The 21,017-nt window shown below is 40.7% G+C and overlaps 1 protein-coding gene across 4 annotated transcripts in view; it reads left to right on the top strand.

Annotated features, from left to right (window-relative positions):
• The window catches only part of il1rapl1b (interleukin 1 receptor accessory protein-like 1b), a 1,390,568-nt gene that overhangs the window by 549,566 nt on the left and 819,985 nt on the right, over positions 1 to 21,017 (top strand). For all 4 annotated transcript variants that reach the window (XM_043700749.1, XM_043700751.1, XM_043700748.1 and 1 more), the window contains one exon: positions 6,338 to 6,617. In XM_043700749.1, the coding sequence (XP_043556684.1) occupies positions 6,338 to 6,617 (280 nt within the window). The remainder of the gene's footprint in view (positions 1 to 6,337; positions 6,618 to 21,017) is intronic.

The following is a 21,017-nucleotide window of genomic DNA, read 5'->3' as shown; positions in this document are numbered from 1 at the left end:
AATCCGTAAAGTTCATTCAGTTTAGTAGGTTATACTTTGAAGAATTTTTAATGCACTATTAGGCTGAACACTAACAGTCTGAAAATGTTAAAGATAAATGATAGCTTGCAGCCAGCATACTTAACCATTTCCATCTTTGTGAGATCATTACATTTCTTAGTGCACAAGTGATGTAAGTGAGATGGAGTGACTTGGGAATGGCTGCCGTTATCTGCTCCATGCACATAACCCAAATTGTCTGACAACAGGTAGCTTTCCATTTACTCTCAAAGTTGCATCCCTTCTGTTTCATATTTGTCAAATTGATAACAGTATCTGAAAGGTCTGTAGTTCCTTGTTTACTTGTTCTTATTGACATAATTTCTGCCTACCAGCTCTACCTGAAGTTCAAACCAGCTTCAGGCTCAGCAGTTGTGTATGTGTAAACATCTGTTCTGTCCATTCCCCACCACCCCCAACAAAACAATGGTCAAACACCCAGGTGCAATCAGAAGGATTTGCAGATTCTACCACACAGCAACATTACAATTAGCTGACTCCATGATTTCTTAGAATTGAGCAGATAGGTTGCAGGTCTCAGAGTTCCAGACCTTTAGAGTTTGAGAATTTTAGACACCAAACCAAGGCTAATTCCAGTGGAATTCTACCTTGTGAAGTATCAATGTCGTGAAGTTCAACTTTCATACATGGCAACATACCAACTGCAAATTCCCTTCCAAACCACTCACCATCCTGACTTTGAAATATATTGCTGTTACCTCAGTGTTGCTTGGTCAAAGTCCTGGAATTCTCTCCCTAACGGCATTGCGGATTTGCCTCCAGCACATGAACTCCAACGGTCAAGAGGGCAGCTCAGCACCACCTTCCAAGAACAACCAGGGTCAGGCAATAAATGCTGGCCCAGCCAACCATGGCCATGCTTCACAGGAGAATAAGAATAAACCTGATGGCCTAAGACCTGCTGTAATGTTCCATCAAAGCCAAATGCAAGCTGGAGGAACAGCACTTTACAGCCTTTAGGACTGAACATTGAGTTTGACAACTTCAGAGCATAAATACCATCTTCCAATTTGTTTGCACCCCTTCAGTTCTAAAGAAGACCCATGCCTGGGGAGCGATGGCCTAGTGGTATAATTGCTAAGCTAGTAATCTGGAAACCCAGATAATGTCTTGGGGATCTGGATTTGAATCACACCAGGGCAGATGGTAGAATTTGAATTCAATGTAAGTCTGGAATGAAGAATCTAATGATGACTGCGAAACCACTATCAATTGTCAGGAAAGAAACCCATCTGGTTCATGAATGTATATTAGGGAAGGAAATTGCCATCCTTACCTGGTTTGGCCTACATGTGACCTCAAACCCACACCAACATGGTTGACTCTCAACTGTCGTCTGGGCAATCAGGGATGGGTAATGAATACTGGTCGAGCCAGTGATGGCAACATCGTGTAAATTGATTTAAAGGAATATAATAATAATATTGAACTTGAAACCTTAATTTTCTATGGAAGATCATTAATTTATATTCCATACTCGTTGAGTGTTTTTCAACACTAATTTCATATCTCTAGCATCCAGGGTAATTTGCTTTTATTTGAGTGATTAAAGGGATTGCTAGAAGTCAATGGGGTGAAAAACCCTGTGTTTGAAATTTGCTTTCATGTGAAATCAGAAGGAACACACAAGCTTCTCTGTTACTCTCTCACTTCCATTACCCACCAACTCCAATGGACTGACCCAAAACACATTGTAGACATGGCAACCAACCCAAACTGGAGCTCTTAAATGATTCTGAAAGCTCCATATGTGGTTGCAGCTCTCTGCAAATATTACCATTAGGCCCGATCCCCATTTTCTTTTGAGTCTTGTGCCAAAACATGAATCTGAACCAACTTCTACCTTAAATTTATTAAACTTACCTTAAAGCAATTTTTCGACATTTATTATATTTTTGACACAGTAGTCAGCAGAAAAAGACCATTAATGTTCCTAAACTAACCTGTCTACTTTATGGGGCATTGTGCTTTCTACGTGACTTCTATCTCTGTAAACATTTTAAAAGAACTTCATCTATGCTATACCTCATTGGCAGCAATGGAAGGGTTGGTCACAGTCAGTTCTATTTGAAGTATACCTTGTAATGTTAATAACAAAATTGGACGGAAGATCAACATTCAGAAAATATCACACACAGGCCTATACACACATGTACAAATAGAAAATGAGATGGCTTTCTCTACAGTGATATCTTTCTGGTTGTGATTTATTAATGGTAAAGGAAGATTCTCTGCATATATTACCTCAGAAAAAAACCTACTTGTTTTGCCATTCTGAATTGGATTTTTACTGACATACCGGTAATGTACCAATTAGCGGGGTAAACATTGATTCTCATTTCATGAATCACTGAGTTCTGTCATGTTCCAGCTGGTCAAGGAAGTGAGATACTGAGCTGTATACACTCAGAAGATCCCATTATTTGCTCGTTGAATTAGCTGATCTCTGAGAGGGCAGGGTTGCCACCATTGCTGTGCACCTGGATAGATGAACAGGTAGTCATAAGGGATTTATCTTAATTATCAGAGTCCACTGAGAATATGCCTGTGTGGATGTCAGATTTGAACTGGATGGGAATAATCTGTTCTCTTCCAATAGCTGAATAACCTCCAGAGTATGTACTACTTCACCAGAAGAAGTAGTGGCAGGCAATCAAAGCTCCAGTGTGTAGGCATAATCTTGGCTTTCCAGTTGCTTGCAATTTCTCTCTCTATCTCACGCTTACATTTATGTTCTTAATCTGCTGCACTATACCAGGGAAACCCAATGTAGGTGAAAGAACAGCACACCATTTTCAACATTGGCACTTTATAGTCTTTTAGGTTCTGTATTGGTTTCAATAATTTCAGACCATGAACCCTGCTCTCAAAGTTGTTACCCTCAGTGGCTGCCTTGACTGGTTTTGCTTTCAGCAGAGCTGACCTATAGCCTGTTATAGCTGTGGACCTACTTCTCCTCTGCAATGATGAGCACTTCCAGAGGGAGAGTCGATAACATTTTGCCTTCTACATGTTAACAAAAAGCTGGGTAAACACAATGACTCATCATTACTCACATTATATCGAAGAATCAGACTTCCCCTGACTCCAGCCCATACCACTTTCATTCGATTTGCTATTCTGTCTACAACAGTCAGACCCTTCAGAAAATGTGTTAGCATAGTAAAACTTATTAAACGAGTAATGACAAAGGACTGAGGTGATATTTTAGAATTTACATGGGCTAAGCCCAATTTCTTTCATGATTATGTTTGTAACAATGCTGTGGCTCCATTTAATTTCTCTAATAGTTTATTCATGAGCCTGTCATCCAGCAAAATTACTAATTGGTTTATCCTTTGAATAGATGTGGGCATTGCGGCAGGACAGCATTTGTTATCTGTCCCTAATTGCCCTTGAATTGTGCTTTACTGGACTATTTTAGGGCCAATTGAAAGTCAACCATACTGTTGTGATTTGGAGCTGGAAATGTGTTGCTGGAAAAGCGCAGCAGGTCAGGCAGCATCCAGGGAACAGGAGAATCGACGTTTCGGGCATAAGCCCTTCTTCAGGCTTATGCCCGAAACATCGATTCTCCTGTTCCCTGGATGCTGCCTGACCTGCTGCGCTTTTCCAGCAACACATTTCCAGCTCTGATCTCCAGCATCTGCAGACCTCACTTTCTCCTGTTGTGATTTGGAGTCACACGTAGGCCAGACTAGGAAAGACAACAGATTTCCTTCCTGAAAGGACACCTTGAAATAACTCCACAGAGACTGGTATCCCATCATCCTTTATTTAAATGTGCATAGTACATGATACTGACCCAGCAAGCACAGAGCTCTCTCCTGGAGTGAGCAGAATCCCTGACACTCCTGTTTATGTTAGTCAATGTTCCCTGCTTGGGGCTGTTAACCTGGTCCAATCAGGGAACTCCAATCTATGACATCCACCTGGCTGACCTCGTTCAGTTTCTACGTAGATGTGAAACAAATGGCTTTTAGGACCATCAACATTGGTTCCCTGGTCACCATTCTGAGGTGAAGTTTTGTTCCCACATTTTATTAACTGAATTAAATTCATTCTTTTCCATGATTGCATAATATGTGTTGCAACAAGTTATCAAAAGCAAGGTTTTTATAATCTTTTTTAGGAAGTGGTTCTAGGAAAATGCTCATATTTCTATTCACTTTACAGGTAGTACAGTTTCTATGGTGATTTGACATAATGATGAAGTGTTCAGGGAACTGCATCATTATCGTTTGCATTAATTTTTACACACCTATATATATAAAACATCCCTAGGAATAATATTTTAATGTCCTTGTTATTAATTGCCTGTACATGACACACAGCTAGAATAAACTTTCCAGCATCACATTCTGCTCATGAATGGCTATTAATGATGTGCAGCTAAAAATGTCAGGAAATATCTGCAACAAGAACACCATAGCAACAGCAGCAAGTACTGCTTACTTTATCCAACCAAGACCTATAGAGAGTTTTGATCAGCACAGAGTCCCAGTTATTGTCAAACTATTTGACGAATTCAACTGTTCCTTATCCCTTCTGTGCCTCAGCTGCCTTGCAAAGATGCACACATAATTTTCAATATTTCTAGCTGAATAATTATTTGTATATTCATCTAGTTCATGTACAAGAACATAAGACCATAAGATACAGGAGCACAATCAGGCTATTTAGCTCATTGAGTCTGCCTCACCATTCGATCATGTTTCTCAACCCCATTCTCTTGTCTTCTCTATGTAACTTTTGATCCCCTTATAAATCAAGAACCTATATATATCTGTCCTAAATGTACTCAGTGAGTTCTGTGTCACTGAATTTGACAAACAATAAAGCTTTGGCTGAACATATTTCTCCTCATCTCAGTTCTAAAGAATCATCCCTTCGACCTGAGGCTGTGTCCTGACTCCTAGTCTCTCAGACAAGTGGAGACATCTTCTCCATGTCAACTCTATTCAGACGTCTTAGTATTCTATGCACTATTAAATAGTATTCTATTTAATGAGATCCTTCTATCCTTTTAAACTCCATCAAGTACAGACCCAGAGTCCTCAACTGCTTTTCATTTGACGAGCCCTTCATCCCCAAGATTATTCTTGTAAACCTTCTCTTAGAACTCTCCAAGATCTGTCCTTCCATGGATATTGGGTCCAAATGAAGAATATGGAAAATACTGGAAAATAATTAGACAAGAACTCCATCTATAGTATGAATCATTCTGTGCAGGGGGTCCTATTTTCTCACTGAATGCTTTTTGATATTGAGCAGATGACAATACAGCTTTAAATTGGACAGTTTGCAAAATATGTATAAATTATAAAATCCAAAACTCATAATTAGATTCTAAGCAAAATACCTTCCATGGTGCATATATTTTCTCTGTTCTCAAGAAATATTTTAATTCATTATTCTCTGGAAACATTATTTGTTAGAAGCTATTTAAAACTCAACAGATTCCATCCTAATCTTTCGAGATGAAAGCCTAACATCCTTACCAGTTTTAGCTGAGATGTGACTCCAGTCATAGACAATACGTTTCACTGTTAGCTGCCTTCTAATGTGGCCCAGCAACTGTTAATGTAGGACAATAAGGATTACTAGCCTTGCCAGTAGCTCATCCCAAGACTGTATCTGTAAACATTGCCAAATTTATGTTCTTCGTGCTTTTCTGTTTGGTTAGATTAGGTTCTCTACATTATGGAAACAGGCCCTTCAGCCCAACAAGTCCACACCAACCCTCCAAAGAGTAACCCACCCAGACCCATTCCCCTATCCTATATTTACTCCTGACCAACGCACCCCACACTATGGGCAATTTATCATGGCCAATTCACCTAACCTGCATATCTTTGGATTGTGGGAGGAAACCCATGCAGACACAGGGAGAATGTGCAAACTCCACACAGAAACTTGAGGTAGGGAATTGAACCCGGGTTCCCTGGCACGGTATGGCAGCAGTGCTTAACACTGAGCCACCATGCTGCCCTAAAGAGGTCTAAGTTTGTAGAGTCTATTCTGCTCTAAGTGGATGAAGAAGAGTTCATTGAGTCTTTGATGCTTTGACTAAAATGTGGGCTGTGATTTGTAACAGCAGGGCCACTCATTATCTCAACGTCGCTTTGTTTTACCAATGCATTAAGTTACAGGCAGACTTAATGCTTATTTTTATCTACCTGGCAAAAATGTACAAGAGTTATATGCATCTTAACATTGAAATGAATAATGTTCATTGTTACAAACATTTTGATCTATTTTCTATTATTTATTTCAGCTGATGGATGTACAGATTGGTCTGTGGACTACAAGAAATATCAAGTTCTTCTGGGGGAACCAGTGCGAGTGAAATGTGCATTATTTTATGGATACATCAGGGCCAACTACACCATAGCTCAAAGTTCAGGACTTAGCTTGATGTGGTATAAAAGTAGTGGTCATGGGGACTTTGAAGAACCAATACCATTTGATGGAATTAGAATGAGCAAGGAAGAAGACTCCATTTGGTTTCGTCCCACAGAATTGCAAGATGGTGGACTATTTTCTTGTGTATTGAGGTAAGATAATTCTTCACTGCATTAATTCTAAGCAATCAAGATCATGTTGCAGCAATTAAGAATTTGGTATTTAAGAGGACAACTGCATATGATAATATTACTGGTAACCCAGAAAGTCAGATGAATAGTGACATGAGTTCACATTCTACCATGGCAAGCAGTGGAGTTTAAGTAGTTGTGTGGCCTGGTGGTTTAATACCCTGAATTAAGACTGAAGACTTTGCAGAGGTCTAAGTTCAAATGAATTGGTTTACTTTCTGGATGTTTGTGGCTGGTGATAATCAATGATATGGAAAGGAAATTGGATGGACATGTGAAAAAAAAATCTTGCAGGTCTATAGTGGTAGTCTGTAATAGTGGGAGTGGCTAGCAGGGAATTAAATTGCTGAATGGCATCTGTGCTGGAAATGAGTCTATTGTTTTCCTTTGTCTTAGTGTTCTGAACATATTAATCTCCCAAAATAAGATGTCAGAACCAACTTGAAAGTATAGAATATATTAGGAGCAGATAAGGTGCTTGCGTCCTGCAGGCTTCTAAAGAAAAGTGTCAATTGCTAAATGATACAAAGTGAAATTCCACCTAGTTATTTTTTATCATCTGAACAGTGCATAAAAAGAATTGAAATGTGAACTAATTATAGCATTAATTGTTTTACAGTCCAATAACATTCTAACAAATGTCTTTTCGAATTTTGATAATCTTTATTTATTAGAAAATACCTCTGGCTGTAGCTCACTTCATGAAATGTCACTTGAGTATTTCATGGGCAAGAAGCATTGTATGCATATGACGAAAAATAAGTCAGTTAAATTGCCTGTCAAAGGAATGGTTATTCCAAACTACACGGCAGCAATTTTACCTCAGTTAATTTTTCGTCTGACAGTCTATGATAGTTCATTTTTTATATTTATAACTTGTTACCATAGCAATGAAATTCAAAGCTCAAATATTCATTGAGCAATTACTCTGTTTTGTGGTGGTCATTTGTTAATAGTGAATGGATGGCCTGTTGGGCAATATCATTGCTACCATACAATTAACAATAAATATTGTCTGACACGTAGGCCTTTCAATATACTACATGAGTGTGTGGCTGAAAAATATCCTGTTGATATTACTTTCCGATGGACTGGTACTATAAAGTTATTTTACTGGACTAAGACAAGTAATTGACATTAAACTATTTCTATCATGGCAAGGCAAGCACAGGTGAAAAATCAATTAGTAAACATGTTTATCTATCCCTGAAAGGTCTATCAGCCTTTGATAGCATGATGGACAGCAGGTTGACAAGACAAAAATTGATTGCCCAATGGTAGTATAATATTATCATTGTTCGCAGATGAAAAATCAGGTTACCAAAAATAGGACTGATATTCTTCATTACCACAAGCAAAATGGAAGTGTTGATTTTTTAAAAAAATGTGATATTGTCAACCTATCCACAGAATAACATTCAAATAAGGTAAAATTATGAAGTAAATGTAATTATAAAATGGGCTGGCTTTGAAAAAATGTTCAAGTATCTTTCTAAGGAAACGTATTTATTGGCCACAAAATTTAGTTTCCTTTAATCCCAAACTTCTTTCTGACATTTTTGCAAGATGACATTCATACTCTGCATGAACCTGCCTGATGTGAGCCATACCAGAAGTGGCTTCGGTGAGAACATCAGCTTATGCAAGGAATGTCATCCAGCAGGATGCAAAGTAGGAAATTGTAGCTTAAATCAGCATGTATCACTGATTTGTTGCCAACATTTTGGAGCTCACTGCTTGAGTTAATGCTATTACTTAAACACACTTAGATGAATACATATTCAGCAGCAAGAAGAACCCTACTGTAACCTCACCAGCACTATTTTTAAAAAAAGCATCAATTACTTATCAAGTAGTTGCTGCTAGATTTCTAATGTTTCTTGTTGCTACTGTGGAAATGATTTGGAGATGCCGGTGTTGGACTGGGGTGTACAAGGTTAAAAATCACACAACACCAGGTTATGATGGAAATGATTGGTTGTTTCTAGAAATCTTGGCGGTGCAGCTGAAGCTGGAGGTTGTTTTTATTTGTTCATGGGATCTGGCAGACATACCCTGCTGGGCTGCTAATTACTGATCATCCCTAGTTGCCCTTAAAAAAGTGATGGTTAGCTGCTGCCTTGAACTACTTCAGCCGTGTGACACACAATGCCATTAGTGAGCACATTCTAGATGACATTCCAGGCCTCAGTTAAGACTTCAGGTGATTGACTGATAAATGTCCTTTCATCAGCAGAGTCAGCTAACTTACTAACCTTTACCAAAGCTGCTGAATGTAATCTTTTCAATCAAAGTAAGAAAATAATGGTTACCAGTTGTATTATTATATTGCTTCAAAACTCAGCCTATATCTCACTCTGGATGTGATCTCTCCATCCTGATGTGTGAAGCTTACCCAACAGAAGTCAATGAAAAGTGATATATTTCCAAGTCAGCATGGTGTGTGGTTTAGAGGGCAAATTGCAGTTGGTTGTGTCCCAAGTTTCTGCACACCTTGCTCTTCTAGATGTAAGCTATTTTGGGTTTGGAAAATCCCAACTAAGGATCACTGGGGAATGTCTGCAGTGCATTTTGTCGATGGTACATTCTGCTGCCACTGAGTGTTGGGAGTGGATGCTTGTCGATGTGGTGTCAATCAAGCAGGCTGCTTTATCTTGGATGGTGTCAAGCTTCTTGAGTGTTGTTGGAACTGTACCCATCCGGGCAAGTGAGGAGTATACCATCACACCTCTGACTTGTGCCTTGTGGACAGGCTCTGTAGAATCAAAAGGTGAGTTACTCATTTCAAGATTCCTAGTCTCTGACCTATCTTGTAGCCACAGTGCTTATATGCCTGGCCCAATTCCATTTCTGGTCAATGTTCAATTTTGCTCTGACTTGAAGGATTCTGGACAAATCCCTTACTTTCAGATAAGGGATGCAGTATTCTGTGCTCTTTTTGGTATAAAGCAGAAAAAGGAGACTGAACAGAGATGACAAAAAGGAGAATGAACTATTCATGATTGTCCTGCTAAAGGAGGCCATACATGCTCAGGATTTTCATAAACAATTCTGCTATTGAATCAGTATGTCAGAAAACTGTGCTTCAGTTTAGGATCTCTTCAGTAAGATCTGTTACCTGCTGTGACAGCAACTGTCATTTCAGAACATGGGGAGGATGATATTCCCCATCTCTATGGTATGTACTTTTGACTTGAACCTTGATGTAATGATCTCCTTCATTTTTGCAGCATCTCCCACAACATTTCACTCACCCTTTCCAGTATGAGTGCCATACTTGATGAGGAAGATGCAGGTTCCAATGTAATGCAGGTTGCTATTGACAACCTGCACATTTTCTTGTGGGCAACACATGCCAATTCTGAAATGTAACATGCAGCTGATGTGCACCATAAAGCTCCTTACCTGGCATTAGTCACAGTGCCTTTATTCTGTGTCAGGCTGCCATGTCATTGCATTTGTGTCACCCTTTGACAATATTGCTCAAGATATTCCTGAGTGTGCAACCCTCATGTTAGCAACATGCATCTAATGAAAGCTAAACAGAAAATATATTCGAGCAGACCATTCAAGTATTTGATTGAAGTTGCCTTGGCTGCTTATATCACAAACTGTCATGGTCTGTTGCCCATTGGATACCTCTCTGTCCTGGGAAACAGCTCTGAGCTCCTGCTGGACATTGAGTCCCTGAGGAGAAGCTAAGTAGGAGGAAGTCAACATTCTTTATTTGTGGTTGACTCACCTGACTGCGACATCTGTAAACCAATTCCCAACTTTTCAGTCAACAATATTTACACATCTTCCTTTCCCATCATAGCTAACCAGGAATTCAGGATTCAAATAGTGACAGATAGTGGAATTTGAATTCAACAAAAAATATTTGAAATTAAATAACTGGAATGAAACAATTCACTGATGATCATGAAACCATTGCCAATTGCAGGGAAAACCTTCAGGAAAGGAAATCTTCTATTATCACCTAGCCTGGCCTAAGTGTGACTCCAGACTCTCAGCAATATGGTTGACACTGAACTAACCACTAAAATGGCCAAGCAAGCCATTCAGTAGTATCAATTGTAATGACGTCTCAACAAAGAAATGTAACCAATTGATCATGTGGCATCAACCTGGGCACTGGAAAAGATAATGGCAGAAACAGCCCCGTCGACCTTGCAAAGTCTCCTTGCTAACATAAGGGAGCTAGTGACAAATTTGGGACACCTGTCTCACAGACTGGTGAAGCAACAAACTGACTCATGGAATCATAATTTACAGACATTATCCCAGACGCCACCACCATCATCCCTGGATATGTCCTGTCATTTGTCAGGATGGACCTAACAGAGGAGGTATACAGTCAGGAGAGAGTTGCTCTGGGAGTCCTCAACATTGACTCTGTATCCCATGAAGTCTCACAGCATCAGTTTAAACATGGACAAGAAAAACTCCTGCTGATTACCATGTACTGTTCTCCCTCAGCTGATGAATCAGTGTTTCTCTACATTGAAAACACTTGGAGGAAGCACTGAGAGTGGCACAGGCACAAAATGTACTCTGGGTGGGGGATTTCAATGTCCAACAGCAAAAGTGGCTCAGCAGCAGCACTACTGATTGAATTGGTTAGGCCCTAAAGGACATAGCAGCTCGACTGGGTCTGCAGAAAGTAGGGAGGGAAACAACAAGACAGAAAAAGATTCTTGACATCCTTATCAATCTGTCAGCTGCAGATGCAAGTGTCCATGACAATATCGGTAAGAGCAACCACTGCACAATCCTCATGGAGATAAAGTTCTGCTGTCACTTTGCCTTCCATCGTTTTGTATGGCACTACTACCATTCTAAATGGGACAGACTTCAAACAGAAACTCAAGACTAGGCATATATGAGGCACAGAGGGCTATTAACAGCAGCAGAATTATACTCCAGCAAAATCTGCAACCTCACAGCCCAGTGTATTCCCCCACCCCCAATCCATCCATTACCATCAAGCCAGGGGATCTTCCCTGTTCAATGGAGAGTGCAGGAGGGTATGCCAGGAGCAGCTCCAAGCATACCTGAAGATGAAATGTCAACATGGTGAAACTGCCAAACAGGACTACTTGGATGCCAAACAATATAAGTAGCAAGTAATTGTCAGAGCTAAATGATTGTATAAACAATGGATCAGATCTAACCTCTCTAGTCCTGCCACATCCACTGTGAATGGTGGTGAACAATTAACCACTCACTGGAGAGGAGGCTCCACAAATATCCCCTTCCTCAATGATGGAAAAGTCCAACACAACAATACATAAAATAAGGCTGATATACTCACAGCAATCTTCAACCAGAAGTGCTGAGTGGGTGATCCATCTCAGTCTCCTCCTGTGGTCCCCAGCATTACCGATTCCAATCTTCAGCCAATTTGATTCAGTCCACATGAGATAAATAGTTGGAGGCACTGGATACTGCAAAGGGTATGGGCCCTGACAATATTCCAGCAGTAGCACTGAAGACTTGTGCTCCAGAACTTTCTGTTCCCTGAGTCAAGCTGTTCTAGTACAGTGAGTCGTTCAGGTTGAGGTTCTGGATGTAGGTTTGCTCGCTGAGCTGGAAGGTTCATTTTCAGACATTTCATCACGATACTAGGTAACATCATCAGTGAGCCTCCGGATGAAGCACTGGTGGTATGGCCCATTTTCAATTTATGTGTTTAGGTTGCCTTTACTCTATATTCACTAATGCAACAGACCATGAATGGACATAAATAGTACAAGAAGCCATAGACATTAAACAGCAACAAATACAGAAAATGAAATAACTAGACCTGCAGAAAAAGAACTAGACAAACTTACACAAAATAACAACACAGACAACACAGAAGGATGCATAAAAAAACTTATCTGGCCAACACTGAAAAAAAAATGTCTTAGTAAGAGGATTAAATTACAACCTCCAGAATGTGGAAAAGGAAGATTTTTTAGCAGCATTAGAAATAACACTGAAAGACGACCAACTCACAGGAGAAACCCAGCAAACCATCAGACAGACTGTCACACGAACATTAAGCAGGAAAAAGGAAGGAAACACACTCAACATGCAAGAAAGGAAAACACGAGAAAAACTTAAAAAAGAAAATAATGTTGTTATCCTACCTGCAGACAAAGGATGCTTGACAGTCATTTTAAATCAAAGAGACTGCATTGAGAAAGTGAACGTACTACTTGCAGATATCAACAGTTACCAACAAGTGGTGATAGACCCGACCCCACAACTAGAGAACCGAATCACAGCCCTACTCAAAACACCTCAGAAATCTGGAGAAATAAATGAGACTTCCAAATAATGAAACCAGATGGATCCAACATACCATGCCTCTGCATATTACCAAAAATTCACTAAACCAGGAGCCCCCCCTCAGACCCATAGTCTCACTACCTGGAACACCAATTTACAGATTGGCCAAGGAGCTACACCAAAGGCTAAAACATTTAGTAGAAGGCTCACGCCACTCCACCCACTCCACCCAAGAATTCCAGAAGACCATCAAAGACACCAAGATAGAAGAGGATGAAATAATGGTCTCCTTTGACGTAACAGCCCTGTTCACATCAAACTGGCCAAGGAAACACTGACGACACTATTAGAAGAATCAAAGACACATACAACAAACACCACCAACTTCATCAGCAATTACAATATCGTCAATCTAGTGGACTAATGCCTTACACTCACTTCACCTTCAACAACAAAACTTACAGACAAACCAATAGAACACCCATTGAATCTCCAATATCAAGGCTTTTAGCAGAGGCAGTAATGCAATGACTCGAACAAACAGCTTGGCCACCCATCCAACCCAAACTTTGGGTCTGCTACATGGATGATACCTTTGTCATCACTAAACAAAACAAATTAGAAGAAACTTTCAACACCATCAATGATACCCTTACTAGCATAAAGTTCACTAAAGAAGATGAAAACAACAACAAACTGCCTTTCCTAGATGTTGCAGTAGAGCAATCAGCCAATGGGGAACTTCAAACCAGCGTCTATAGGAAAACAACACATACGGACCAAATATTGAACTACAGAAGCAATCATCCCAACACCCACAAATGAAGCTGCGTCAGAACATTATTTCAACAAGCCAACATACACTGCAGTACAGAGGAACTACGCAGAGCAGAGGAAAATCACCTTTCTGGTGTATCCAAAACGAATGGGTACCACCGATTTCTCAGCAACAAACCCAAACGAGCAGACAAACACGTCCAGAAACCCTGGCCATTCTCCCCTACATCAAAGATATCTCAGAAATGACTGCCAGAATACTCAGACCTCTTGGCATCATGGTAGCCTACAAACCTACCAACACATTAAAACAGCAGCTAATGATTTGAAAGACCCTATACAGACAACAAGCAAAACTAATATCATTTACAAAATACTGTGCAAGCACTGTAACAAACACTACATTGGACAAACAGGCAGAAAACTAGCCACCAGGATACATGAACATCAACCAGCCACAAAAAGACATGACCCACTCTCACTAGTATCCTTACATATGATGAGGAAGGACACCACTTTGACTGGGACAACACGTCCATCCTCGGACAAGCCAAACAGAGACACACATGAGAATTCATAGAAGCATGGCATTCCAGTTGGAACTCGATCAACAAATACATTGACCTGGATCCCATTTACAACCCCCTAGGAAAAGAACGGGAAATGATATCACAGAAAATGATGTCACCACAGGAAATGACATCCCCATCCCAAGGAAACCTAAACACAGAAATAGAAAGCGAGCCATACCACCAGTGGTTCATTGATAATGTTAATTAGTGACAAAATATCTGAAAACAAACCTTCCAGCTCAGTATTCTAGTACAGTTACAGCAGGGGCATCTACCTGACAATGTGGAAAATTGTCCAGGTATGACCTATACATAAAAAGCAGGAGAAATCCAACCCATCCAATTACCACCGCACCAGGCTACTCTCAATCATCAGTAAAGTGATGGAAGATGTCATCAACAGGGCTATCAAGCAGCACCTGCTCAGCAATGACCTGCTCAATGACATCCAGTTTGGGTTTCACCAGGGCCACTCAGCTCCTGACTTTGTTACAGCCTTGGTTTAAACATGGACAAAAGAGCTGAATTCCAGAGGTGAGGTGCAAGTGATAACACTTGAGATCAAGGCTGCTTTTGACCAAGTGTCACATCAGTGAGCCCTAGCAAAGCAGTGAATATCCATGGCAAACTCTCCATTGGTTGGAGTCATACTTGGCACATAGGAAGATGGTTATGGTTGTTAAGGTTCTGTCATTTCAGATTCAGGATATCTCTGCAGGAGTTCCTCAGGGTAGTGTCCTCGGCCCAATGATCTTCAGCTGCTTCATCAACAACCTTCCCTCCATCATAAGGTCAGAAGTGGGGATTTTCACTGATGATTGCACAATGTTCAGCACCATCCACAACTCCTCGGATACTGAAGCAGTCCATGTTCAAATGCATTGGAACTCCAATTCCACCAGGACAGTGTCTCAGCATTCCTAATCGAGTGCTGGAGGGAAGTGTTGCTTTATTACTGTGAGATCCTGCAAGCCCTCTGAAATGTTATCCCTGCGCAACCTTTGAGCGCTGGTACCTGTAGTCATGACAGTAACAACTGAACTTGAGGTTTTGATTCACGCTTTCTGCAGACATTATAAGCCTTTCACTGCACTTGTTTGACTACACGTGACCAGAAAGAATATTCTGTTTTAATGACTGCCTAGTCAAATGCAGTTCCTTACTTTTTGGGAGGTGAAAGGCATTGGTAGAGTTGCAGTGAGGGGAAGGGAAGAAACCAAAATGTGCATAATTACTTTGACAAGTGGTTTCAACTTGAAAGAGAATGTTTGATGAGGTAGAATCAGGATGAGAGAATTTGATTTCACCGTGAAGATGCCAACACCTTTGGGTGTCAGCACAGCTGCTGGCCACATGGTCAAGCTCTAAAAGTGTGGTTTCTTGTTTCTTCCATTGAGATAGGGCTAACAGCTGACCTGCTTCCTGCTTCCAGGTCTGTCCCATTTGACCAACAAGACAGAAATGTCTGTCATTGAATGATGCAATTTGTTTGGGTGATGAGTTTGTTGTGATTGAAGAGTTGGTAGTTCTTATTCGCTGTGAGATTTGGAATTGAGGCTTGTAGGCCTGTGCAAATCATACCTGACTGATTTACTAAAGATTTTCAAGGAAATGTCAACCAGTGTGAATAAAGGGGAACCAGGAGGTGTGCTGCATCTGGACTTCCAGAAGACATTCAGCAAGATATTTAATGAAAGATTAAGTCATAAGATAAGAGCCTTCAGTGTGTTGGAGGTAGACTATTAGCACGGATAGAAAATGGCTCATGGTCAGGAAACAGTGATTGCGGGATGAGGTTCTTTTACAGTTTGGTGACCTGTGACCAGTGGGCTTCCACTGGGATCAGCAGTGGGACTACAATAGATTACAATACATATTAATGACCTGGAAGAAGGAAGTGTATGTTCTGTAGCCAAATTTACAGATGACATAAAAGTGGGTGGAAAAGCAGGTTGTGAGAAGGACACAAGTAGTTTATCACTATCACCTGATGAAGGAGCGGCGCTCCAAAAGCTAGTGTGCTTCCAATTAAACCTGTTGGACTATAACCTGGTGTTCTCTGTTTTTTAACTTTGTACACCCCAGTCCAACACCGGCATCTCCAAATCAGGTTTACAGAGAGATATTGATAGATTAAGCAAGTGGGCAAAAAAAGTTGGCAAATGAAGTACAATATGGGAAAATGCGAAGCCATTTATTTTGGAAGGGGGAAAGAAAGAGAAGAACATTATTTACATTGAAAGAAACTGCAGAATTTTGCAACACAATAGGTTGGGGGGGAGGGGGGCTAGATGTGCATGAAACAAGAAAGAAGGCTGGCCTTTATTTCAAAGTGGTTGGAGTTTAAGAGTATGGAAGTGTTAGTGCAACTGTACAAGTGCTGGTGAGACTGCATCTGCAATACTGTGAGCAGATTCGGTCTTGTTATTTAAGGAATGATATCATTTCATTGGAATCAGTTCAGAGAAGGTTAACAAGGATCATCCCCGGTATGGAGGAGTTGAATTATGAGCAAAGACTAATCAACTTAAGATTCTATTCACTTGAGTTTAGAAGACTGAGAGGTGATTGCATTGAACCAAATAGGATTCCAAACAGGTTTGATAGGATAAATGCATGGGAGAGTTTGAAAAGAGAAGGTATTTCTTTTGTCAAGTGGGTGGAGAATATTTGGGAACTCCTTGCCACAGAGAGCTATGGGGACAGAGTCCTTGTGTACGTCTAAGGCTGGGATAGATATATTCTTGACCAGTAGGAGAATCAAGCATTCAGGGGAAATGGTAAGAATATCAGATCAGCCATGATTCCTATAGAATGGTGGGGCAGGCTTGAGGGGGTCGAATGGCTGACTCCTTTTGCTATTTCTTATGTGTCTTATTGTATTAATAAACAAAAGAACAATTAAAAAGGAAAATTGTATGTTGGTCTTAGTGCAAGGCGATTTGAGTGTAGGAGTAAAGATGTCTCAGAGCAAATATATAGAGCTTTACTAAAAACACACTTGAAGTATTCTGTCTAAAGAAAGATGTACTAGTTGGAGAAGAAATGCAATGAAGGTTCACCAAGTTACTTCCTATGATGGACTAATTGACCTGTGAGGAAAGATTAAATAAACAGAATTGTTCTTTTCTAGAGTTCAGAAGGTAATGTCCTCGAAATGCATCAAGTTCTGTGAGGAATCAACAGGGTAGATGCAGGAAAGATATTTCTCTTGGCTGGACATCTAGGATGAGGGACCATTGTGTCAGATTAAAGACACAACATTTCAGACTTAGTGGATGAGGAATTTCTTCAGTGAGGATGGTTATTCTTTTGGAATTCTCTGCTCCAAAGGGCTGTGGAGGCTCAATGATTGTGTGTGTGTTTATGTTCAAAACAGAGATTGAGAGATTTCTACATACTAAAAACACTGAAAGATAGTGTCAGAAAATTGAGAGAGGTAGAAGATTGACCATGAGTGGATTTAGGTGTTGACTGGAATATTTATATTCCCATTTGTGATGTTCTTAGGTTAGCTTCATTCTTATACACTATCAGTACGAAGTATGATCTTTGATTATTTGGAGGGAAGCAATGGGGATGTGGTACATTTACCAGTGTGTGATTTTAATGGTGTAATGGGGGGATGTGACATCTGAAGATAGTGGTTAAGCATGGTTAAGCAATCTAAAGTTGACATCTACATTCAAGAAAGAACTGTAAGCCTATTTTTATCTGTATATGAAAGTTGAATGGCCTTGTGTACTTCACCCTGGCCATGTTTATTTTCTTCAGATGCAGCAAGTATTACTTAGGATAAGCATTTTTCTTAATTAGTAATCTTTATTGGATTCATTGTACTTTTGAATATTATTCAATTTTAGCTGACATAAACAATATCTGCTTAACATATAAGAAGCACGTGTTTGATATAAATTATTATTTGTTTGCACGGATGGCTTTTTATTTCTTTGTACAAAGGATGCCATTTTGGTTAAAGGGTGAGAATAAAATAGATTTGGCTGTGCTGTCCTCTATGGTCAAATACTCTACAATATTGTCTAATATTGTAGCGGTATTGTGACTCACAAGGGGACGCGTATTGGCTCAGTGGTTAGCACTGCTGCCTAACAGCTCCAGGCACCCAGGTTTGGATCCGGTCATGAGTGACTGTTTATGTGGAGTTTGCACATTCTCTTCATGTCTGCATGGGCTTCCTCCCACAGTCCAAAGATGTGTAGGTTATGTGGATTGGCCATCGGAAATGTGGGGTTACAGGGGTAGGGTGAGTCTGGGTGAGATGCTCTTCAGCAGGTCAGTCTGGACTCCTAGAACATAATTTTGATGGGCCGAATGGCCTCCCTCCACACTGTAGGGGTCCTATGATTCATGTAGAAATAATAATTAAGACAAATTTATTGCTGGTGTATTAGAAGTCATTTCCTAAGATTTGCGAGGTTGGATTTCCACGTCAGTGATTGACACTGTTATGATGTCATTTCCTATGTCCCCAACTTTGTAAAGTTATTGCATTCCCACAGTATTTTTGTCTCAATGAGATTAGGTTGAATATGTCATGTAATCCTATATATGGTTCTTTGACCCCCAGCCCTTATCTCTGACCCATTCCTCACAGCCATTAATATTCTCATCATGTTGCATTCACCTTTCTTCGCCTTTCATTATCCTTCCAATAATCCCATGACACCTCTATCCCAAATGCGCATTCCAAACATCCTCTGTTACACATATGCCTTTTCCACCACCATAATCTTTCCATATTCCCTCCAATACCCATATCCCCCTTCCATGGCCAATGCGTCTTCCATCCTCATACTCCTCACATACACTGTTTACAGAACTTAGGAAACATCTCTTGGAATGTTTGCCACATGTTTTCAGTTTCTCGAGACAATGTTTTAGACACCACCATCAACATTCTTGTGTATGCCCTGACCAGCCAGTAGAGGTGTTGGCACAATGGTATACAGTAGGGATGAAATTGTCCTGAGACTTCTCAATAATGACAAAGGAAAGTTCTTAGTGGTTACCAGGTGGTTACCAGGTACCACCTCCCCTGTTTGATGAATCAGTACTCCTTCACAATAATCACCATTTGGTGGAAGCAAGGGCACAGAATGTATTCTGGGTGAGGGACTTAAATGTCCATCTCCACAATTGACTCACTAGCATAACTGGCCATGCTGGCTAGGTCCTCGGGGACGTAGCTGCTACACTGAGTCTCAGCAGGTGGTGAGTGAATCGAGAAGAAGGAAATACCTCATCCTTACCAATCAACATGTTGCAAATGTATCTGTCCCACAACGGTGTTGGTAGGAGTAAAAATGGGCTTGTCATTGAGGGGACAAAGCCTCATCTTCAAATGTAGGATATCATCCATTGTGTTGTATGGCACCACCACTGTGCCAAATGGCTTGAAATGAATCAAGAAACTCAAAGTTGGGCATCAAAGAGGATCTGTGGGCCATTAGCAGCAACATTAGAATTGTACTCAAACACAATCCATAACCTGACAACCCGACATTTCGTCCATCCAACCACGATCATCAGCGAGGGGATTAATCCCGATTCAATGAAGTGTGTAGGGAGACATGGCAGGAGCAGCATTGAGCCTACCTAAAAATGAGTTGTCACTCTGGTGAAGCTACAGTGGGGAAACATACCAGCTCAACACCAAATCAGTGTGTAGTATGCAGGGTGAAGTGATTCCATATCCAGTTGCAGGCTCTGCAGTACAGCCATATCCTGCTGTGCATGATGGAAGACAATTAAGCAACTAACAGAAGGAGGAGGCTGCACAAATATGGGGAGTCCAGACATCAGTCCACATGAAGCTTTGCATTCATTTTCAGCTAGAAGTGCCAGTGGCTGATGATTCTTGGCTTCCTTCTCAGGTTCCCAGAATTGCAGTTTGCTTCATTCTTGGCAAAAACAGGAAGTGACTGGAGACCCTGGATACTGCAAACATGACTGACACCATTCCAGCATTAACCCTGAAGACTTGTGCTTCACAACTAGCCACACTCCTAGCCAAATTGTTCAGTACAGCTGCAACACTGACATAGAGCAGATCATGTGAAAAATGGCTCTAGTATGTCCTGTGCACAAAGAGCAGGACAAATGCAGTGCAGCCAATTACAGCCTCGTTAGTTGATTCTTGGTTATTAGCAAAGCAATGGAAGAGTTATCTATGCTGCTATCAAACCCCAACTGCTCGTGGATGACTTGTTCACTGTTGCTTAGTTTGGGTTTTGCCAGAACCATTCAGCTCCTGATCAAATTGCAGCTTTGTTTTAAACATGGACAAAGGAGCTGTGGGGTTGAGAGTGACTGCCCTTGACATTAAGATGCCATTGAGTGAGTGTGGCATTAAGGAGCCCTAGCCAAACTAGAATCAGTGGGAATTAGGTTGGGGGTGCATGGTGGAGTTTGAGTGATACTTAATGCAAAGGAAGATGGTTGTATTTATTGGTGCGTTCAAACATTTCCACCTCAGCACACCTCCACAGCAGTTCCATGGGTCAGTGTTCTAGGCTGCGCCATCTTCAGCTGCTGCATCAATGAACTTTCCTCCATCTTAAAGTCAGAAACAGGGATATTTGGTGATTGCTGGAAAAGCACAGCAGGTCAGGCAGCATCCAAGGAGCAGGAAAATCTATGTTTTAGGCAAAAGCCCATCCTGATGAAGGGCTTTTGCCTGAAACGTCGATTTTCCTGCTCCTTGGATGCTGCCTGA

The sequence above is a fragment of the Chiloscyllium plagiosum genome, chromosome 12 (assembly GCF_004010195.1).
Source record: "Chiloscyllium plagiosum isolate BGI_BamShark_2017 chromosome 12, ASM401019v2, whole genome shotgun sequence".
In the NCBI taxonomy this organism is placed as follows: Eukaryota; Metazoa; Chordata; class Chondrichthyes; order Orectolobiformes; family Hemiscylliidae; genus Chiloscyllium; species Chiloscyllium plagiosum.
This window is presented reverse-complemented; position numbering and strand designations above follow the sequence as displayed.